A 23,209-nucleotide genomic window follows, 5' to 3' on the forward strand; every position below is an offset into this window, starting at 1 on the left:
AGGTAGTCTGCTGAAGCCAGTACGGAGCCACTCTGTGCAGAATGCACAGGCCAAGGAGCTTGAGCCGCCTCTAAGGCTCAGCGATGGCTTCTCCCCAGACATCCCTCCCTGGCTGTGCTGGTGGCCATGGTGGTGCTGTGGGCTCTGGTAAAGCCCAGGTGACTTTGGAGGCTGCAGCCTCAGGGATGCGAGGTATCTCGCAGTCTCTGTCACCTGGAGTCAGGAGCTCTCCCCAAAATCTGGACTCTCCGTGTTTGAAAAGGACCTTTTTCCTGCTGCCTCCTCCCAGGGATGTGGTCTCTGTAGGGTAAGTGATGAGAGCTGGAAGTTTTGCTGAGTGTGATTTCGGGGCTCACCAGGCACCTCTGTCTGGGAGCAAGCACCTAGCAGGGTGCAGGCAGCTGCCTGCACACAGGGAGCACCACCGGCTGCTCCACTTGGACACTCTCCCAAGCTGACCAGCCTCACCCCTCTATGGGGGCTGCGAAATACTGGTGCTGGGCTGTGTGGCAGAGGGGTGACAGGAGTCGAAGGTGTGAGCAGCTGGGGGGCTGGCCCCGCATTTCTGCTAGGCCCTACCAAAACAAACCGGGGCAGCACCCTCACCCCTCTCCCCCTGTGGTGGAGGGGTGGGCTGCTTTTGTACCGGGAAGGTGTTCACACCCCCCTCCCAGCACACTCCCCGCTATGCTGCACCTGCCGTGCCCTCACCCTCCCGAGCCCTTCACACACCCCCCAAGCGCCTCCTCCTCACACTGCTGCCCCACGGACACCTCCCGCCTTCCCCCCGAGACGTGTCCCCTCCGTCCCCACCCCCCCGCGATGTGACGCGGGCAGCGGCGGCGCGGAGAAAGGGGGTGGTGCGCGCTCCCGGCGCGGCGCGTCCCCGTGGGCGGGAGCGCGCGGCTCGTCGCCGCCGGGCTGCCAGGCACGGCTCGGCTCCGCTCGGCTCCGCTCGGCGCGGCTCGGCTCCGCTCGGCACGGCTCGGCGCAGCCCGGCACCGCCCGCCGAGCCCCCCGCCCGCCTCCCGCCCACCCCCGTGCCGCCATGGACGGGGGCGCCTTCGGAGCGGGGAAAGCCGGCGGCGCCTTCGACCCGCACGCCTTCATCCGGCAGCCGCAGACCCTCCTGCGGTTCGTCTCCTGGGTAAGGCCCCGCCGGCACCGGAGCTGCCGCCGGACCGGGGCGGGGGGCGTCTCACCGGGCTGCGGGGGACGCGGGGCTCCCTCCGGGGCGGGCGGCCACGGCCGGCCCCAACCCCCACCTCTCTACATACCTAAAATCGTTATGTTATATACGATTTTATATTATTACGATGATATACTATTACATATTTACTATTCTATATTCGTTTTATATATGCTTGTGTATGCATGTGTATCCACAGATATATATATATATATGCATATGTCCGTTGATATGTTTCCACTCATCTAGATCCATGTACACAGAGATATATATTGTATATGCCTCCATAAGTATTTATGGATATTATCTGTGTATATGCATGTATGTTTGGATATATGGATCTATATCTGGGTTCATATATTTTTGTATGTATATATCTCCATGTATATATCCACATATGTCTGTGCACACAGATGTACAGCTGTATGTATGTATGTATCTGTGTGTATGGATATAGGGCCATATAGACGTAGGGCCATATGGGGTGAGAGCACTGTGCTTTGGGGTTTCTTCCCTGGGGAGGGAAGGAGTAAGCTGGGTGACCCACCACCTCACCCACCAGCTCAATCTACTGTTTTGGGGATGGTGGTGGGGTCTTGTCCCCCCTCTACGTCCCCCCCCCGGTGGGTATATGGCAGGCATGGGGAGACAGCAGGATGTGGGGTGACGGGGGGGAGCTGCGGGTGATGCTGAAGCCCTGGTGCAGCTCCCCAGCAGGTTGGGGCTTGGGGGCTGCTGGGCTCTGTTTGTGCCAGGGTGAGTTGGGGGGCGGCTGTGGGGGCTGGACGGCGCTCTGCATTTTATCCTCATCCTCTCACCCACCAGCCTTCTTTCCCCGTAATGCTTTCCCCTCGGTAATTTGTGGGGAAGCGGGTAGGGGGAAAAGGGGTCTAAGGGGGGCAGTGGGGAGGCCATGGGGTGCCAGGGGGAAGGTCTCTCCCTCTTCCGTGACGCTGATGATCCCATGGCTGCCCATGGGGCTGATGCGTATGTGCAAGAAGGTCATTGGGATTAAGGGAGCGAGAGCCGCAAAACCGAGCCGGCGATGGAGAGATTGAGGTCTCAGCCGGGAGCGGAGAAGGGGAGGGCAGGGAGAGGGAGCGGAGGAGACACATGCGCACCGGAGCAAGGAGGAGAGGCGTCAGGCTGGCTTTGGGAAAATAAAATAAAAGCAGTGACAGGCAGGGAAAATGAGGAGGGAAAGGGAAGGTGGCCCAGCTTGCTGCCGGTCGTGGAGAGGCAATCTTTGTGTTCCCGGCTGGGTGGGTGATGTCCCCCCTGGGTGTCGTGACTTGGAGGGTGGCCGGAGAGCCCTGAGACAGCTGAGGACGTGATTAATGCGGGCGGTGTGTCCATCTGCCTGGGCTTGTTTACAGTACAGGACCTCACACTGGGAGTGGGCTGGCTGTGCTGGGGCTGCCACTGGGTGCTGGACAAGGGGTTATGTGTGCCCCACTCCCCGGCAGGTGGAACGGAGCCAGCTTGCGTCCCTGAGGATGATGGACGTGATGTGACCTACAAAGGCTCTCCTGCTGCTAATCTCTGTGGCAGAATTTCTTCTTTCTCCCTCTCAGTCTGGTGGTTTTTTATTTCCCCTTCATCCAAGCACTGCGGGATTTTGGCTTCCCAGAGGCACCAGGTGAAGGAGAGAAAAGAGGAAATACGTTTATTTTTTAATTAGTCACCTACTCTGCTTCAGAGTATCTCAGATGCTGTCATCTCGCTCTCCAAGCTCAGCTCTGCGCCCTGCTAAGTCTCCCCAGGCAGGGAGTGCTTCCTGAGGCCCAGCATCTCCTTGGGACCCCGTGTTGTTTCCCCCTGCCCATCTGACCTTGACAGAGGACAGGACTGGATTTACCCTGGGTACTTCACTTGACTGTGGAAATTAACGTCCTTTTGCAGGAGCTGGAGGTGCTTCAGGTCAACAGTCCAGCAAGGGAGGCTGGCCTGGCCACCATGGTGCAAGGTTACACATGCATATCTTCTCTCCCCAAATATGAGTTCTTTCTTCTGCTTTTCTACCAGATTGGTCTTGTCTGTCCTCTTGAGCATCTCGCCCTCCACAAAGCCAGGGAGTGACAAGCTCACCTCAGATATTTAGTTGTGGTTTTGGTCTTTTTTTTAACTGGGGAGGACCAAGAGGGGTCCTCATGGGCACCAAAGTCCTATCTCAGGCTGTCACAAGCATCAGACCCTTTATGACCCCTTCCATAAACTGACTGAACTTTGCTGAAGAAAGACTAGCACGTGGGGTTTTTTTGCCCTTCTCACTCCCTCTGGGAGGATGTTCAGCAGTTCCAACGGTCAGGGCCTTCCACCATAAAATCTATTTGTGGCTGGGTTTGTATCCATTTGCTTTTGTGCTCTGGTGCCTTTCAGTTTAAATGGTGCTTTCCCCTCCCTGGTGTTTTCCCCTGGGTATGTTTCTAGACTGCAATCACATCCGCACTTAGCCATTCCATCACCAGGCTCTACGAGCCAAACAGTTCTGGTGGTGAAGGGCTCTCCCTCCCCGTGGTCTTTGTGAGAGTCCTTCCTTCCACCCACTCTGGCATGTGCTGGAAGCACCTTGCCTGACATCTTGTTTGCCTTTATCCTGCTCGTGGCCTGGATGATCCATCATCTCCCCAGAGCAAGCCGGAGACTCCTTTCGGCCGATTTCACATGATGAGCTTTCACTGAGAGCAGAAATTCTCGTGATCGTTTCCCCAGGCAGTGACCTTGTGCTCGGTTCATCCTGCCTCTTAGAAGGTTGTATGATGGTACAGATGTTGTTGGCAGCAAACAGGCTTCTGCCCATGGAGTTTGCAGCCCAATCGAGATGGCAGCAATAATGCAGGGAGAGCTGCAGGATCAGGAGCAGATGGGGTGACTGAAGGTTATTTATGTTGAGGAGGAGATGGGGGTAGGTTTGACAAGGAGGTTGCTAAACTATGGAAAGAGGTCAGCAATTCTGGAGCATCTGTCCACCGCAACGGTGTTGTGAGGCAGCTCAGGTTTCTCGGGTGCTTCAGAGGTCAGGCACAGCAGTGTAAGGATGCATCTTCCTAAAGAAAGGTTGTCTGACATGGGTGTTGGCAAGCGGTGGTGGTCCTGCAGAGCGCCCATGTTAGGTGTGGATGTTCAGCCTCAGCACAAGGCATTTCTCTGCTGCTGCCAGCCCCACATGCACTCACCTGGATGAAGCAGCACCTGGTAGCGCAGGGAGGCAGCCCTGTGGAGCAGTCCCTCCTGGGCATCTCCGCTGAGGATGCCTCTGGCAGTGCCTGGATCTTGCAGTCAGGAGGCTTGTCCACTCCAGCTGGATTGAGGCTTGCTGACAAAAGCAATGTGCTACTGAAAGATCCCGGAGGCTTCCCTACCTCTCTGTGGTGACCTTGACGTATAGACCTGCCTTCAGCCTTCTCAGGTGACCCAACAGCTGGAGCCAGTGGAACTGGGTGACCTGCATCGAGCTAGAGCTGTGCTACAGGCACAGCTGTGGCTCCAGGATCGTTCTTCAAATAAAGCAGGCAAGTGTGGGCACATCCCTGTGTAATCCTGTTGTGCCCTGACCCACAGTGCTCTCTGCAGCCGGTACAGGCCAGCTGGAAGGCTCCTTTGCAACCTGCAGGCGTTGGATGTAGGGATGTAGCACTGCCTCCATAAATAAGTAAAATGCTAATTGAAACAGGTTGTTCCAGGTGCTCCTGACTGCTTGGAAACTGGCTTGCTGAAGCGCTACTTGACGTGAAAGCCTAACAAGGCAAAAGTAACTTGCTTTTTGGAAGCAGGCCCGGCTAGGTGGCTCAAGCGAGAGTATTTCCAACCAGAGGCACACAGGCAAAGCAGCTCATTAAAAGTTGCCACATGGACAGAGATGCTGAGTTCCATTACAGTGACAAGGGCACTGCCCCTCCAGAGGGAGGTTTGGTGAGGAGAGGCACTGCCTGCCCTCCATCTCCTCTTCCATCATCTGCTGCCGTTATTACCACATCTACAGTCTGTTTGGAGCACACAGATGTTTTGAGCTGGGATGAGAAGCTCTGTCTCCTGTCTCTGCAGGCACAGCATGTCCCAGGCAGCTCGGGCTGAGCAGACAAGGCAGGTGAAGGACGGGAACCATGTCCCTGGCCTTGCTATGACAGGGACAAGGGACAAGCCCTGGTGCAGCAGGGAGCTCCATCTCCTGCCTGGCCAGCAGGTCCCTGGCTCACCATGCTGATGCTTGGCTTATGGTGTCCCTTGCCTCTTCCACCCTTTGCTGTATGGGAATGATACCCAGCATGGCCTTGTGGTGACAGTTAAACTGAGCCTTAGAGACAAGAGGCCACACTGGTCTGGAACCAACTGCACCCTCCGCCTTCTTTTTGTTCCAGCTGAACTTAGCTGAAGTGTTCCCTGTTTTAGTGGACCATAGCTCATGCTCTCTGCTTCTGCTCCTCCACGTGATTTTTGCCCCAGCCCCCATGCTCGCAGGCTGCATGCTTGTGAGATACATTGGCACAGAATGAAAGAAACACAGCGGTTCAAAGCATGTGCTTTGGGGCAAGCCTTAGGTACAGTTCTTCATGGCTTCCCCTTCCTTGGGTCAGCTTCAAAAGAGATTTTTGGGGATTGCTGTTACTAGGATTGGGTGAAAGGCCACATCAGATGAGCAATAGATATGCAGAGCCAGAGGGTGATTTGGGGTTGGATACAGCAGGTCGCGTTTGTTTCCAGCATAGCATTTCCAGGAAGGATCTCGGAGGAGGAACAAGCCTCTCATTAATGGCATTTGCAGATAAAAATCTGAGAAAAAGCACATAGGAGCCAAAGGCAGTCACAAATAATTAGCAAAAAAATAAGATAAACATATGTAATCTGCTGTTTGAAAATGTGAGAGGCACATAGGTGAGGAACAGAGGAACTGCAGGGAGATGAAACATAGATGCAAACATTTGCAGCAAGACAGGACAGCAGAGTGGACGAGTGTGGTGGTGAGAGGAGCAGGTGCAGGTGACAGTAGATGTGATCCTCCACCCAGGTTGGCACAGCCAAGCAAAGGAGGGATAGATGTGTTAGTAGAACAAAAGCAGAACACTTCCCCTTGGAAAAAGATGCAACTTTTGGGGAGTTGCTTCACTAAGCAGTGAATGTAGGTGATATAGGGACCATCTGGAAAGCACAGAAGGACCTGGATGCCACCATGGAGTTTTGGCCATGGGGAGTCATCACTAGGAGCGCTGGGACAGCAGATGCAGTTTGACCATGGGAAGAGCATGAGACCTGCAGGACTGGATGGGGTTTCCTGAAGATGCTCTCTGGGCCACAACCCCCTCTTTGACCAGTGGGCACGTTCCCATGGGAAAACTCTTTCTTTCTCCCCATGGGTGCCCCAGCATCACCCAGAGCTTGGGCCGCTGCAGAGGGGAAGATCGACCCAGGCTCCCAACCATGGGTCTGGAGGGAGGTGGAAGGGTTAATGACCGGCCTGTCAGCTGCCAAGCCATGTGTGAAAAAAAAAAGGCTGGCTGGCCAGGAAAGCCTGTCCCAGATCCCGTGGTAGGAATTAGGGATGTGGAGCTTTTCTCCCCTCCCTCACGTGCTCCGGCTCAGCCCTGGCTGGAGAGGGTGAGGTGGGAGGGGGGTGCTGGCATACCCGTCTGCTCTTCCCCTGTCTGTGCTCAGGGGAACTGGGTACAAATGGGTGTGGGGAGGCTGGTCCTCTCCCGCACCTGCACAGGGCCCAGACACACCATCGAGACCGTGGGCAGGAGTCGTTCGCTGCCTGCATGATGCCGGCTGGAGGGAATAAATAGAGGCCGCCTGTTTCCAAGCTGCCAGTCCCATGCGTTTCAAAAGCTGCGTATGTTTTCTTCAAAACGGGCTGAATACAAGTAGATTTAATGATTATGATAATATTCATAATAATCCATGTCTGTGCAGGGCTCTCCAAAGCTTTCCAGAGACTCCATTTGCGAGTAGCTAAAAAGTAAAGTCAGATCATCTCTGCCCGTTTATCGTTTGTTTTCTCCTCTGCTCTTGCTTTCTTTTTAAACAGATTTATTCCTGGTCGTTACCAGATCAGACACAGAAGAGGTCATTGCTTCATTCTGCCTGAGGTGGATTTGATTTGAAGTCCCATGAGGAATATTATGTCACCAGATTATTTCCTCTCTATAATAGAATAAAAAGGGGGTGTGGGAGAGGGAGAGGCAACATGCAGTGCAGCAGACCCCGTGACCAGAGGGCACCACGGCAAGCCCAAGCAGGTGGCTCGACAGAAACCCTCTTCTTCAGCCTCATCCCTGCCAGGACCATCATGGGGATCTCGGGGATGAAGTCAGGAGGCAGCGTGACCAGCTCCTGGGATGAGGTGCAGGAAAATCCTAGCGCGTGGCCGGAGGCTGGGCTGGCATTGCTGTGTGTCCATCACATGGTGCTTGGGAGCGTTGAGTGCTCGGCTGGCGATGGGCAGTGAGGTGGAAAACCTCACATGATGCTCAGGAGGTTTCGGCTGGCTTTCTGCACAGCCGAGCCTGCAGCGGGGAGGTGGGGAGGGACCGGAAAGTCTCTCTTCTGAGGGCTTATCTCTTGCCTTCGCCTGTGGCAAAATCAGGTCCCCCAGTTCAGCAGGAAAGAAAAAAAAAAGGCCTTTTATGGTGAGATGTAGCCTTTTGCCTATTCTGCGCTTTTCTCACTGTAATGAGCCCTTACACACCTGTAATGGCCAGCATGAGCCCCTTGAGAAACCGGGGAAGGAAAACTCTCAGCCCCTCCCTGTCTCCTTGCCCCAGTACTCAGTATTGAGTTCATTTTGCTGTGTCTTTTGGCAAGCTGCTGTCTCTGTCACCTTTGCAAACTGCCTGGCCCTGGGCTTCGCTTGGTGTCTTGGAGCTCTTTGATGAAAACACAAGTCTCAGAAAATCATCGCAACAACCTGTGTTGATGTGATGTTTAAAGAGCAGTGAAGTTGAGAAAAGCTGGGTCCCAACAGCAATGCTAAGTTGGCCATATCCTCTCCAAGTGCTGTTTTCTTCCCCTTTTTCTAGTTCACAGCGTAGCTGAGTAGATTGCTGCTTGTTAAATGAGCACCTCCAGAGAGGCTGCACGCCAGCCCGATTAACGTTGCTCTTGGAGGCTTAAGGAAACCCTCTCAACCTAAAAATCTAAGTACTTCAAGTCCTGTTAACCAACTTAAGCAGGCTTGCTGAAGAAATGAGGCCACTCAGGTGCACAGAGCTGGGGATGGCTGGCTAGGTTTCATCACCGAGTGCAGGAAAGCAGCTGATGAATGATCTCCCCCTGCGGAGCAGTAGGATGGGCTGTCTTTGGGAGTGTAAGGATGCAGTGCTGCCTTGCATCTTGGTGCTCAGTTAGGAGAAGACTCATACCATCTTTTCCTCGCCTCCTCTTTGTAGCTGGATTTATATTTTGGACCATTTTATCAGTGGCTATAGGTGCAGTGGGTATTTGCTATACCCAGAGGGGGTAGAAGGAACAAGCGGTGGGGACACAGAAGGACGGGAGGCTTGTGCCAGCACTGCTGGTAGCCAGCATTTCCTCTGAAGTGCTGCAGATGTGATGGGAACAGGAACGCAGATGCTTCATCCTTGCAGACTTTGTGGATTTTTTTGTAATGCAGGCAGACATTCATACTGCACCTGCTGCCTGGGTCATCTTTGCACAAGCACAGATTGTGAAATAAGGAAATAAAAAATACTTGGTTTTGCTAAGATGACTTGCTATGTCAGTGAGCTTCCACCCACCCGCACCCTTACTGACAAGAACTAGCTGCCATGGATTACGAGTACAGCAGTTTCTCCCGAGGGCTGCGAGATCTGGGCTCTCATAATTTTCCTTTTTTTTCTATAAAATTATTTGTCTGTGCATCCGTTGCAACAGCTTCTGGGTACAGCCATCACGGGGATAAAGCGGGTGACGCTGCCTGTCAGCAGCAGCAGCAATCACCTCTTCTGCCGTCCAGCTCTGCTTGTCAGTCTGAAACCTCTGGTTTGAGCCTGCCTGTTCTTGCCCAGCCGGTGTTTTCCAGTCCAGCTCAAGGCGTCTGTGCACAGCAGATCCTCACAGCATTTTGCTGTGCCGTGGGAGCGATGGTGGGCTGGCAAAGGGAGCAGGCCCTCTCTGCTGCCACTGACCTTGCCCTTGGACCAGCACTGATACCAGTAGTGATGAAAACATGGAAAGGAGGAGTCAGCCCTTCAGCTACTGTGCTTGGGTATGTAGAAAGCTTTCCTAAGGACAAAGAGCACTGTGGGATGGCTGTTTCAGGACACGGAAGATAAGCATCTGCATTGACTTGTTCTGCTCATGAGTGAGAATACCCTAGAATCATAGAACATTTTGGGTTGGAAGGGACCTTCAAAGCTCATGTAGTCCAACTCCCTGCAATGAGCAAGGACATCTTCAACTAGATCAGGTTGCTCAGAGCCCCGTCCAGCCTGGCCTTGAATGTTTCCAGGGATGGGGCATCTACCACCTCTCTGTGCAACCTGTGCCAGTGTTTCACCATCCTGTATTTTTCCTGAGTGGAACCTCCCCAGAAAACACTTAAGATCATCTTAAATCAGATGCTTGCCAGTAAATCATGCCTTGGGCACCTCAGGCTGCAAAATAGGTTTCTCTTCATAGGAGAGAAGTTGTGGCATCTTGGCTGACTGAAGATGGAGAAAGGAAGTTAGCAATGCCACCTCAGCTTGGAAATTTAGGGAGACGGATATGTCCCCCTGGTCTCATGACTCTGAGCGCTATCTTTATGAAGGGCCGACACAGATAGGTATAAAGGGGCAAATGCAAAAAGGGATGAGAGCCCTTCCAGGGCTCTTCACTTGCAGATGAGAGCCCTTCCAGGCCAGCAACAAACCCAAAGCTAATAGCAGAAGGAAGATGTGTATCAGGATATGAGCAGAGTAAACAGAGGTGTCTCCAGGGAGAGGCCATTACAGAAGCTCATTCATCCCGATGAGTAAGCAGAGACTCACAGTACAGCAGGGGCTGGCCTGACTCAGGGTATCGACACTTTACCAGTTTTGAGGCCTAAACCAAAACTGAACACCAGACAATACCTCTTCTCATCTTCCAAAGAGAAGACATGCTTTTTGTCTCACGCTGTGGAAAACCAAGAACCCATATTGTAATCACAGTATAAGGAGGCTGGAGGTGGCAGCATCAGCACTGGTCAAGCCAGTGACCCAGATGTCACTTCAAGGAGTCTGTTTGGTCTCCTTCAGGCTAGAGGAACATGGTGGTGCTGTCAGTGGTCCTAGGCAGACCTGTCAGCTCAGCCTCTTGTGAAGGTGTGTGAGACTTCCCACTGAAAGAGCCTGGCTGTATTTGTGTGCAATTTTGCTGCTTTCCAAACCATCCAGGCTGAAATTTTGAAGACCAGACCTTTGCTTCAGGCAGAAGAGATTTTTATTTAATTTTCATGGGCAATTTCTGCAAAGTATGATCAATCTCAGTTTTCAAGAAGAAGGATGAAGAGAACAAATCAGTTGATTACCTGCAAGCTTAAGCTCTTATGAACTTTCAGAGAACCCATACAGCCCTCATGATTAGGAGCACCAGCTTCCAGCTTTTTTTGGTTTGCTCTAGTATGTCAAAAGTATGCCCAATCTCAGCAGCCCAAGTGTGGCCCAATTTTGAGCCTTGGAATGAAAAAAATAATATCCGTGTCAGCGGATACTTTTTAGAGTTTGGCAGCATTATTTGCCCAAGGGCTGTTGGGGACCGTAAGTAAGATTTTCCTCTGGTTCTTGATGCCACAGGTCAAACAGCAGAGTTCTCTGTGCTGTGTATCTCAGTCATCCAACCCCACCAAGGACAGACAGCATATTAGGTTGGCGTTAATCAACAGTTCATTTTCCCTGCACTCACAAAGCTGCTTCTCTGCTTTCTGGGTTATCTGTCATGTTGTCTCCTGGTGCTTGGTTGGATGAAGTCATACTGTGGTCCTTCTGACCTAGCAAACTCTCAGACCTACCTCTTCTCCCTGCAGGAGACTTGGCCACCAAGTCTTCTTGTGTACTACTTCTCCTTGCGGACAGAGTAGTGGTTCCAAGGGATGCTTTAAGGGATGCCAGGCTCCTGTTTCATGGATAACTCCCAGGCTAGCAGAGTGCCCCGTTGGTGTCCTAGTGCACATCATATGTACATTAGGAGGAGTGTGGCCAGTGGGTCGAGGGAGGCCATCCTCCCCTCTGCTCTGCCCTGGTGAGGCTGCATCTGGAGTATTGTGTCCAGTTCTGGGCTCCCCAGTTTAAGAAGGATGAGGGATTACTGGAGGGAATCCAGCGGAGGGCTATGAAGATGATAAGGGCTCTGGATCATCTTTCTTATGAGGAGAGACTGAGAGAGCTGGGTCTGTTCAGCCTGGAGAAGAGAAGGCTGAGAGGGGATCTCATCAATGCTTATAAATATCTCCAGGGTGGGTGTCAAGAAGGTGGGACCAGACTCTTTTCAGTGGTGCCCAGCAATAGGATGAGAAGCAATGGGCATAGAAACATGGGAGGTTCCATCTGAATATGAGGAGAAACTTCTTTACTTTGAGGGTGCCAGAGCCCTGGAACAGGCTGCCCAGAGAGGCTGTGTAGTCTCCTTCTCTGGAGACATTCAAAACCCACCTGGACACATTCCTGTGCCATCTGATCTGGGTGAACCTGCTTTAGCAGGTGGGTTGGACTAGATGATCTCTAGAGGTCCCTTCCAACCTTGACCATTCTGTGACTCTGTAATATGTGTGTTCACCCCATGCTTGAGGTCCCATTTCCCATTTGCCTGGGGCCATCGCAGGCAGCCTGCAGATGGGCCATTCCTACCAAGGGTCTCAAGATGCCCCACAAAGAAAAATCTGTACTTGCCACTTTAATCTTCCCCTCTTTCTCCTTCAAGGAAAGCTGTTTATTTGAGATGCAGGACTGGGGCTGCTGTAAATAGCTCTCTGCTTTGGTGAACCTGCTGTGTCAAAGAGTGATGGCCTTGTGGCAGGTGATGAAGGCTAAGCTCGTGTGCAAAGATTAGACCAGCAACTGCAGATTATGGCATTTCTACCTGGACTCATCCTTAATTCTACCTGACTTAAAATAACATGCAGTGTCAGTGGCTGTGACGGATATGGAGGACTCACGGTGGCCCTGCCAAGGGGACCTGGCAGGGGGATGTTTGGCCCCTGAAATCCCATGGAGAAGGTTGGAGAGTGTCAGTGTGTGGGTGAGGGTGCAGAAGGGTAGGTGGTGGCATGGTTTGGGCTGGTGCAGAACTGGTGGAGAGGTGTGTGATGTGCAGGGAGATGGGAGCACGGGAGCCCGGCAGAGCTGTGAATTGTGGGAGGGTGGATGAGGAAAAGAGCGTAGTAGCTGGATAGATAAAATTAGTCAACAAATGTGTGGTAGAAACAACGAATTCCTAGAAGGGAAAGGAGTGGGTGGGAGAATAAGTGCAGACTGAGACAATTTCTGCTGCTTGGAGCCCTTGTACGCAGGCACCCACAGCAAAACTATTTCGCAAATGACACTCTACGTTGCCTCCCTGTGTGTCTGCGGGAAGCCACCCTTACTCCAGACTGCGACTGCTTTACATCGCTTTAGATCAGATGGATAAAAAGGCTCAATCTAAAAGTGTCCTATTTTAAGTTAATCCTCAGAAATAAAACGAGATTGTCTCCCCAGTAAATTCCCTGCAGCTACAGCCCAGGCAAGGCAGTGGGACTGGAGCTCAGCAGAGCAGAAAGGTGCCTGCAAAAGGTGTCTGTCCCCTGCAGAGCTCTGTTCCTTTGTGCTGGTCCACAGAGATGGGGCTTGCCCTGATGTGTCTCCTGCCTTCCTCCCCACCAGCTGTTCTCCATCGTGGTGTTTGGCTCCATTGTCAATGAAGGGTATGTGAACCGCCTGGATGAGACACAAGAGCACTGCATTTTCAACCGCAATCGCAATGCCTGCAACTATGGCATTACCGTGGGTGTCCTCGCCTTCCTCAGCTGCCTTCTCTACCTGGCTCTGGATGCCTACTTCCCGCAGATCAGCAGCGTCAAGGACCGCAAGAAGGCAGTGCTCTCAGACATCGGAGTCTCGGGTGAGCTTCCCGGCCGCTTGGCCATAGTGGCTCCTCCACCAGCAAGTGAGAGGGAGGGAGTTTCTGCCGCCTCACAGGCCAGATCCCTGCTAGCATAGAGGTCTTTGGATTCCTTACTCTCTCAGGCCTTCTCTCTCTCTCCTTTTCTTACCCATTTTCCTCTGAGCCAGTCTGGCTGATGCGTCCCTGCTGTTCTCCATAGGCATAGCTCAGGGAGCCCTTCAGGATCAGCAGGTCTTGCCTCCCTGCATGCTTGTGCTTGCTATGGCCAAGTGTTGATGCCTCTGAAGGTGGTGCTTCCTTCTTATCCAGCTCCAGGTGATTGAGCCCTATATATTTTAACGTTAAAAAGTGTAGAGGATTTCATGCAGGCTGACTAAACCAGTCCTCCTAGGTTACCTGGCATTCCCCATGGAAATAGCTGTGCAGGACCTCATCCAGCCCTGAGGCTTATTCTGACTCACAGTCAGATCTCTCCATCCCCAGTAGTGTGTGGAAGTGACAGAATGATGGTGCATGGGTACATGCATGTGTCACGCCAGTCAGCAGCATCAGGAGGAAGCACTTTGCTGTCCTGCTGTGATCTCAAGTCCCTCTCCTGGCGTATTGCAGCCATACAGGCAAACTTCTGCATGTCAGGGTCCCCACCCCAGTTTGTCAAAGGGCAGGATCAGGTGCAACATCTGAGCTTGTTTAGGACTTCTGGCTTGTAAGTTTGTTCAGGGTTAGCCTCTCGCCCAGCAGTCCTGCGTGCAGCTGACAAGAGAAAGGGGAGGGAAGATTCCTGAGGGCATGGCAGGAAGATGTGCCAGGGGAGGTTTAGGTTGGACATTAGGAAAAGGTTCTTCACACAGGGGGTGCTGGAGCACTGGAACAGGCTCCCCAGGGAGGTGTCACGGCCCCAAGCCTGACAGTGTTCAAGAAGAGACTGGACAATGCCCCCAGACACACGGTGTGAACTGTGGGGTTGTCAAATGCAGGGACAGGAGTTGGACTCGATGATCCTTGTGGGTCCCTTCCAACTCAGGACATTCTATGATTCTGTGACTGAGCCCTGTTCTGCTGTCACAGGAATTCCCATTTCCCTCGCTGCCGGCTATCAGGCTGTGCCTGGCAAAGGGGGTGAGTCCCACAGTCCCACTCCTCCCCACCAGCTGCCAGTCTGGACTCAGGGCTCCCCATTACCTTCACCCCTTTCCTGGGGGTGCAGCATGTTAATGATCCTTCAGCACCTTTCCTTGGTATGAGTCCCTTCTCCTGCACTGTCCTGAGTAAAGGCTGGTCCCTGTGCAGCTGCAGGCTGGCTGCTCACACTCTCCTGCAGCTCCTGTGGAAGGAATTGCTCTTCGCTTGTCCATCCAGGACAGGGTTGCGAAGTGGTGGCTGTTTCAGAAAGCCCAGGTGATTGCTCCTGTACTGGAAGCCCTTCAGGCTCTTTCCCAAGGCCAAATGCAAGTCCTGTGATCAATCCAAATGCAAGCAAATGAAGTCTCCTGAGGTACTTTCTGCAGACACCTACAGTCACCTTGACAACTCAGCCATCAGCGAGCCTGCCAGCTCGCTTGGGCTAAGCCAGGCTGCGCAGTCAGAGTTTGGCCCAGTCTGCAACACACTAGTGGGTCTTGCAGGATTGAAGTTTCCAGAGAAACATGGTGTGTTTATGTTCTGTTCACACATACCTTCTTGATCTCTCTCCCCTGGTGGCATGCTGGTGGCGGTCCATCCCAGCCTTTTGGGCGTTCCTCTGGTTTGTTGGCTTCTGTTTTCTGACCAACCAGTGGCAAGCTTCAAAAGAAGAGGACAACCCACTGAATGAGGGAGCAGATGCAGCCCGAGCAGCCATCACATTCTCGTTCTTCTCCATCTTTACCTGGGTGAGTAAAGCAGCTGTGATGTTGTATTGTGTCCTCTGTGGTGTATTAGCTTGTGGGGAAGGGAAGGTGACTGCCTAAGAGTCATTTCCTCTGAGACACCATTTCCCATGGTTTCTGAGAAGGAAAAGCAGGAGGCGAGGTGGTTAGGAGGTAACCTTGGGAAACAAGGACTCCAAACTATTGTGGCAGAAAGTGCTAGAGCGTTAATAACCCTGATAGGAAAGAGGGTCCTGTGTCCCAGTCAGGAATGTCCTTGACAAACCTCTGATATGACCTTGAGCAAGCCAGCCCCCCAAGCATCCCTTTCATTGTGCATCAGAAGAGCTGAACAGCATTTTCAGCACACAGACGCCGAGCAGAGAAGGGAGCTCCATGCTGGGGGTTGCACCCATCTCCCTCCCTGCTTTGCCTTCATCACGTGAAATATCATCAGTGGCCACGAGAGGCTGTGATCAGTATCTCTCTGGGCTCTCTCCTTCTGCACCCATGACTGCAGCTCCACCTCACTGCATCACCTCTTAGGAGGGTGATGATGCAGTCTCTACCCTTTCCCCAGCAGTTCCTAATGCCTGGTTTCCTGGAAAAACTTGTGGTGTGCAATATAAATGTCCTCCACAATTCCCTGCCGTCTCTGAAAGCACCGAGCCCAAGTGATTTTAGTCTGAAGTGACAAGGTTAGTGCCAAGCAGGAAAGCAATTTAGGCCAGTCTCCATATGTAAGTCCTTGTGGCTTTATCTTCTCCTCTCCCTACAGGCCTTAACATTGGGTGGGGACGAGGTAGGAAGAGTGCTGTAAGATCTCAGAGCTGTCAGAGAGGAAGGGGGGCTGCAAAGGGTTGAGTGGTCAGCACCCTCACCAAGATGACACCAAGGAGAGACAAAGGGACAGCAGCATGTGTGTGTGTCCGCCAACAAGCTGTGTCCTGCACTTGAGTGCTGCCAAAAGCCCCTTGCAAGCTCCAGCAGAAAGTGTGACAAGGAGCAAGGCTTTTGCAAGGAGTCCCCCAGGACCCTTTTTGAGGTGCCACCAGCTGCAGTGGTCATCCCCAGGCTTGCAAGTGGCTAAATAGGCATCCTCTTCATCCAGTTTCTTGGGGTTTTTATTTCAATCATGCTCTGGTTTGCTCTTCCTTACTGATTCTCCTCCCCACACCCCTTTCTCTCCTCACAGGGCTTCCTCACATTTCTGGCTTTCCGGAGACTCAGAGAAATTACTTTTCAGGAAGAATACAACACCCTGTTCCCTAATTCCCCATCCTTGCTGCCTTAGTGCCCCTTGGTGATGGGGGAATTCAGGGGAAGGGTAAAGGGATGCAGCTGGAGGAGGTTCTGAGCAGAGACGGTTCCAATGCCCCTACCACAGGTGTCCATGTGTGGTCACAGTAGGGCATGAGGTGGGAAGAGATGGACCATTCGATTGAAGTGGGTTGTTCACTGAACAGGGAATCTCCCTCTAGGGAACTGGAACTGCGAGTTTCCCCTCCTCCTCCTCTGCTCCCTTCTCTCCTTCACCTGTACCCTAACTAATACGTGTAACACTGCTGTGCCTTTCTTTTGGTGACTGCTCAGACCTAATACTTCAGCCAGGAGATGCCCTCTGCCCCCACCTCTGTATCTCCTCCATTTCACCCAGCCCTCGTTCCCCAAAAACTTCTAACCCATCACCTACTAGACCACTTACCTCTATCAGGGATGCTCTGGGGTGATGAGCCATGCCTGCTGGGGTCCATGATGCTGACTCCTGTGCCCAGGCTCCCTCAGGCCACCAAAGGGTGTCCTGCCTGCAGTGCCTGGGGCAGGAGGCAGCGGGACACATGCCAACCGTCCCCTGGCCTGGGCAGTAGCCACCTTGCCTCCTGCTGCTCCTTCCCCGGATCTGTGCCGCACCGTGCAGATGCTGTGAAGGGATTATGGGAGGTGACCACTACCTCGCTACTCCAGGTCAAATCCTGGTCTCCTTCCTGACCTCTGCAGGCAGATGTCTGTGTATGTCCAGTCTGGCAGATGAACCTCCTGCACTGGAACCAAGACAGGTTGCTTTTCCCAGGGACAGGAGGTCCTGAACAGGATAACCATGGGCTGCCCGAGTCTCTGCGACCTGCGCTGTGTTGGTAAAAGCCCATGGCCGGGCAGGAGGTGCCCAGCACACCCCAGGGGCAGCAGGGAGCCCTGGCTGGGCTCGCAGCCATCCCTGCCCATCCCTCGTGCTTTCTGTGGGGCAGCCTGGACCTCCACGCTCTCAAGGGTGTTTCATCGGCGGTCTGCCAGGCGGGCTTTGCACACTAATCAGTAACCACTACTAACCCCACTTTTGTTTGTTTCTCTCTTTGGGTACATTCCCCCTCTCTTTCTCCCCTCCCCTCTCTGCTTCCCGTCTCTTCCTCCCACCTCCTCCCATAAAGGTGGGCCAGGCGTTCCTGGCGTATCAGCGATTCCGGCTGGGTGCCGATTCGGCCCTCTTCTCCCAGGACTACATGGACCCAAGCCAGGACTCCGGCATGCCTTATGCTCCCTACACGAACGAGGAGGATGCTACAGATGCGGTGGGGACGTACCAGCAGCCCCCTCCGGCGGATGCTTTCGACACCGAGACACAGGGGTACCAAACGCAGAACTACTGAGCCACCGATGCCCCTTTCCCTCCCCCTTTCCCTTCTGCCCCCTTTCCCACTGCCGGCAGAAAGCCGAGGTACAAACCAGACATGTGCGTAGTGGCACAAGAGGTGGCTCTCAGCTATGCTCCAGCCTTCTGGGTCATCCGTTTTTATTTATTGTTTTTAAAAAAGGAAAAAAAAAAAAAAAAAGAAAAAAAAAAAAGAAAAAAGGATTTCCCATCACCTGTTCTGTGTCCTCCCCTCAGAACTACCCGCCAGCACCAAATTTCTTCCAAAATATGTCACTACCTTGTGACAGGAAGGTCCCCCCTTCCCTCCTGTCCCTCCTGCCTCACTGCAGAGGGCAGAGTCTGGCTGGTGGGCAGGAGAGGGGGGATGGCACCAGCAGGGAAGGGGAGGGGGTGCTGGAGGCAGAAGGGAAAGGGTGAGAGGGACCGAGGACCTCCCTAGAAGAGGCGGTGTTGTGAGAGGCTGGAGTAGACATGCGAGCATCCGAATAGGGCCAGAGGGCCTGGTGGCTCAGGGAGGGGGACGGTGTTGGGGTCAGCATGCAGGCGTGCAGGGGGGTGGGGGGGTTGGAAGGGAGCAGGGACAGTGTCCTCCATGCAAAGATGGGGAGGCTTTTCTGTCCCACCCACTAGTGAGAAAGGGGTGCTTTATTTTTAGAGGGTTTAGGGAGAGGTGGTATCAGGGGTGGGGAAGAATTGCAAGTACAATCAAAAACCACAGGCACGTCTGTAGGTTACAGCAAGAGACTGAGCAGAGCAGAGGGACAGTGCCATGAGGGTCGCTTCTTCCCCAGCCCCCTTGGATTGAGGTGAAGGTGGTTCCCCTCACCTGGACGTCCTGCTCACCACTCAGACCTGTGTTTGGTGAGGCAGGACAGGAGCCACGCCCAGTCCCTGGTCCCCAGGCGCAGGGCCTGTGCAAGGAAGGATGAAGGAGGTGGGCTTCTGGGTGGTTCTGAGAGCCCCCATCCCCAGCTGGGCTGGTTCAAGGGGGACAGAAGAGCTGACATTTCACCCTGGGCAGGAGGAGGAGAAGAAGGCCAGTTTTGCTCCTCAGGCCCTGCTGAACCCCTCCTGCATTCCTCTGCTACCAGAGAGCAAAGCCACTCGCTGACACCATTTTTGTAGCATAGGAATGGAGCAATACTCCCCTTGGAAATAACCACTGCTGTGATGGCCAGCATGCATCTGGCTCTTGCACAGGCGTGCAACCAAGCGGGGAGGGGTCCTGCGCCTTTGCCTCCCACTCAGATGGGGAGGGGGTCCTGGTGTGCAGAGAATTGGCTGGGGCCAGACTGAGCTCTCTAAAAACTGGGCTTATTGTAAATTACATAGACAATACCTTAGTGCATTTTCTGCAGCATCTCAAATCCTGTTTTTAAAGCCTCACCTAGGTGGCAGCAGTGACTCTCAGATAGAGCTTGTATGGACATCATTCCACACTCTTCATGATTTTGCTTTCAAGTAAAGACACAGCTGTGGAAGCACACTCTTTATTCCAGGCTGAAGTAAGGTCTATGTGTGAAGACGGTCCCTAAGGGGAAATAATTCAGCAATAGTCACCTGGGCAATTCTCCCCAGCACAGACATCTCTCAGAGCACAAGAAGCAGGGTAGCCTTGCAGCAGTGAGGTGCTCTATCCCCCATGCAGCCACCCTGCTCCACACAATGCTGACCACAAGTAGCAGAGGTCAGGAGCAGATCCAAAATCCACAGGTGCTTCCCCTGAGCATCCAGCCTCTTCCCTCTAGCACCCTTAGGAGTCGGGAGGACGGGACACAGGTCTGACCTGTGGTTGTGTGAACATCTCATCTGGAGGACACTGAGGTTACCTGTCCTTCCCCTCCTCCCAACGCAACTCCTCTCCAGCTGCCCCACAACCATAGGGAAGGGGTAGAAAAATGTAGAGCTGCAAGCCTCAAGAGGGAAGGGGGAACAGTTGTTCTCTGCTGTATATAGGCACCATTTCTATCTGCTCCTACCAGCAGACTTGTGCTGCTGCTGACCATCCCTGTGGCTTGTCCCCATGGCTTGCCCACCCTTGTTAACCACTGGTGAGGATGGGAGAGGGGGACCAGCCAGCCCTGTAGTCACACCTCTTGCTCTGTGTCTGTGAGTGAAAGCAATACTGTAAATAGGAGGGGTATTTTTTGGAGGGAAGCCCCTCGGGCTTCTTTTTCTGTGGGCTCAGCCTAATATTTAGGCTTGGGAGGGGGTTACTTTATTGGGAGAGGTTTGTTATGACTGTGGCTGTGGGGAGAGCTCCCTCCAGTCCATCTCTCCTGCTGGTGAAAGAACAAATGACAAGTTGAAGGAGGAGAAAAAATTAGTCGTACTCACCCAGACTCATCTGTGTCACTCTTATGGCTTTCATTTTGGGTGGAACCGAGAGGAGGAGCAGGAGGCTATAAATAACCAGCTCTCAGTACAAAAATGTGTTGTACTTTTTGGAAGGAACTGCCCTTCATCTATCCCCTCCCATTAGTGAGGGTGCGAGGAACCAGGCATGTGAGGAGAGGTATGGGCCACATGTGGGGGTCTTAATCTGGTGCTCTGTTTTGGTCTGTAGCACAGGAGCATCTTACATGCCCCTTCTCCCGTCAGTTATGCAGACAGCTAAACACCATTTGGGGCTGACTAATGAGCAAGTTTTCCTTTATCCCCTTTGGCTTGTTTCCCTCATGTAACCAGCTGATGGGCTCTGGTGGGCTTGGAGGAGGAATGGGCCTCCCTGTCAGAGCTGGCACTTCAGTGATAGATGAGCCAGGTGGCTTCATCATGGGTTACTGCCCATCTCTGTGTCCCTTTCCTCCTTGCTTTGTGTCATAGGAAAGGCAATGGTGTAGCAGGGAACACTGTAACAGTAGATATTCGGGCAACTTCTTGCTTTTGCTCATGGGAGGAGGACACACTCTCCTTGTGTTTACTTGCTTTCAGCCTTTGCAGTCAAGGGTTGGTGGTGACAGACCTTGGGGACAGGACTCTCCTTGTTTGCAGTCGCTCTTTAAAATGCAGTTACCAATGGCATTTGGCTGGTTCTGCAGCTGATAAGAGATATGGACCTACCCAAAGGGTTGGTTATCTCATCTATGGGGCTTCTGATAAGGTGCTGGCTTTTTCTAGTGATCATAGGCAAGACCTGAAGCAGCTGGCTGGAACATGTCCCTTTTAGATCCTAAACACGAGTGACATCAGCCCCACTCTGGGGATTAGGAGATCAGAGGGAAGGCTGAATAACGAAAATGATAAGGCGGCTTTCTTTCCCCTCTGCCATTTGTCCACATGACAGAGGATTACACATCTCCCGTTGGGAACAACAGCCCCTTGAATTCTTATCTTATGAAGCCCCCAAGAAAGGGGCTGTTCTGTGGCAAGAGTGGCTGCAAAGGGCAAAGGGATGATGAAACTTTGCCCAAATTCCACCTGTGGCTTCAGCCTCCTGACATGTCCGCATTCCCAGCTCACCCACATTCCCGTCACACCGTTCACCTCCTCACACACCCTTCCCCTCCACATTATTCCTGGCAGGTCCCTCCGAGGAGGAGGTGTCTTTGTCCCCTGCACCCTGGGGAGCCCATAGGAGTTCCCGGGAAGAGAGTCCCGGGTTGCAGAGTGGTCCCCACAGGAGCCTGAGCTCCGGTCCCCATAGCAGGTACAAGGCAGGGAGCCCAGCCACCTCCTGCAGCAAAGTCCAAACCATCCTCCCTGCTGCCTGCGTGGCATCTGTCACACCACCTGGGCTGCCCTGCCCCTTCCCTTGCCGCATTACTGCCTGTGTATAGTATATATATTATATATATATATATTTAAAAAGATGTATAATATAAAGCTATACATATATACGTATATACGGTGACTCATGGATGGTGTGCCGCGTACAGGATCCCCTGAGTGGTCTTGTCTAAGCCAGAGTGTCCCTTCATTCCTCCTCCCCCTCCCCCCCGTCTGTTCCAAAACCCAACTACAGTGAACCCCGCCACCTCGGCACCTGTGTTTACAATGTCCTATATATTTGTGGTTAACAAAGTGAAGGTGGTAACTACTGGTGTCTCAATAAAGTTATGATGTTCAAAATAACCAAACTATATGGAAAAAAAAAAAGTGGTCTGGATGTTCTTCTCTGGGGAGGGATGGCTTTTTTAGCTACGAAACCACAGCTCCCATGCTCCTGCACAGCCGGCCAGCAAGTTTAGTGACAATCAGTGGCTTGAATGGTGGAAAGAAACCTGAAGATCTGCCCTTATATTTCAGGGGGGAGCTAATGGTTACTTGTTTTGCTTGGCCTAAGTTTCAAATCACATACACTATCAAGTGGCTCTTACCTAATCAGCAGGAAAACATGAGAAGGAGCTTGACGTGCCATATTAAAAGTGGACTCTCATTGTGAAAGGTATACGGCTACAGGAGGTATGGATGTGGGACACAGAGGCATATAGGCTAAAAACCTAAATGAAAATAAAATGTCAGTATTTCCAGACCCAGGGAAGATCTGTTCATTACTTTGATGTGTCTTTACCTATGTTCATCTATGTGTGATCATTGCTTGGCTGTTCAGCACAGCACACGTTTTCAAAACATAATCAAACACAGGGAAACAAGAGCTCCACAGCATTGCTGACAGGGGGTTTCAGGACTTGATAGCCCACCATTAAAAAAGGATCTAATTTCAATGGGCTCTGCCACAAAAATAAAATTCAAAATCCCATCCCATGCCAATGCTTAGGAAAAGCTTCCTTCTCATCCCCTTTAAATGAGCCTGTCACCCCGGTACCCCATTTCCCAACCCCTGTGCAGCTGGAGGAGGGTGAGCAGAGGTACATGATGGCCAACAGGCTCTATCCGCCCCTCCAAAATGTCTCCCCTCTTGGGGACACAACTGAGCACACACAGGCTGTAGCATCACATCAGATGATAGGTAAAAGTGTTGACAGGCCCATCTGTTTCTTGATTAATCTTTGTTTGGACAAAGACCCTTCCTACAGTCCCAGCTTTTGGAGTGGAAGTGTTGTGGAGATACCAGGCCAACAGACAGGCAAATGTCTGTGTTGGCGACAGTTGGAGTTAAAAACTGCTGAGACAAAATGTTGCCAAAAGCAAGATGAGCAAGAGTCCAACATCACCAGTTTGTTTGTTTCTTGTAATCATGTCAAATCTCTTTAATTTTGCTTTCTGGTATTTCAACTGGTATTTCATGACTTATGAGTCATGTTTTGAAGCTTCTCCCTGCAGCCATGACATCTACAAACACAATTCTATTAAAAAGTTGTTTTTTTAAAAAAAGTTCACATAATCCCAGGATTCGAGGAGATGAGACTTTCTTTAATGTATCTCAAAATTCAATAAAATCAGATGCTTTTACACAACTGAAACAACCCCATTCCCCCCCTCAAAAGCCCCACTGGCCTAAGGCTCTGTACAGACTCCCTTTTGCAGTGACATTTGGCTCTCTCCTGGGGGGATCAGCACTCCCTC

At 52.4% G+C, this 23,209-nt stretch overlaps 1 protein-coding gene across 3 annotated transcripts; it reads left to right on the forward strand.

The window, feature by feature from the left end:
- The first annotated feature begins 914 nt into the window (after nt 1–914).
- SYNGR1 (synaptogyrin 1) lies at nt 915–18,265 on the forward strand. 3 transcript variants are annotated; one of them, XM_082057353.1, is made up of 4 exons: nt 915–1,147; nt 13,003–13,240; nt 14,969–15,114; nt 17,517–18,265. In XM_082057353.1, the coding sequence occupies exons 1-4, from the start codon at nt 1,049–1,051 to the stop codon at nt 17,733–17,735; spliced, it is 702 nt and encodes a 233-aa protein (XP_081913479.1). In that variant the 5' UTR covers nt 915–1,048; the 3' UTR covers nt 17,736–18,265. The 3 variants fall into 3 exon arrangements, with proteins under 3 accessions (XP_081913479.1, XP_081913480.1, XP_081913481.1); XM_082057354.1 differs by having other exon boundaries at nt 17,583–18,265; XM_082057355.1 differs by having other exon boundaries at nt 16,286–17,660.
- Nucleotides 18,266–23,209: the final 4,944 nt, after the last annotated feature.

The sequence above is a fragment of the Streptopelia decaocto genome, assembly GCF_964273445.1.
Source record: "Streptopelia decaocto genome assembly, chromosome: 1".
NCBI classification, from domain to species: Eukaryota; Metazoa; Chordata; class Aves; order Columbiformes; family Columbidae; genus Streptopelia; species Streptopelia decaocto.

Bases quoted from the DNA above. Each gene is read 5' to 3' on its own strand.
- SYNGR1 (XM_082057353.1), top strand. From the start codon at position 1,049: ATGGACGGGGGCGCCTTCGGAGCGGGGAAAGCCGGCGGCGCCTTCGAC. The intron at 1,148-13,002 runs GTAAGGCCCCGC...CCTCCCCACCAG, and splicing joins TCCTGCGGTTCGTCTCCTGG to CTGTTCTCCATCGTGGTGTT. The intron at 15,115-17,516 runs GTGAGTAAAGCA...CCTCCCATAAAG, and splicing joins TCTTCTCCATCTTTACCTGG to GTGGGCCAGGCGTTCCTGGC.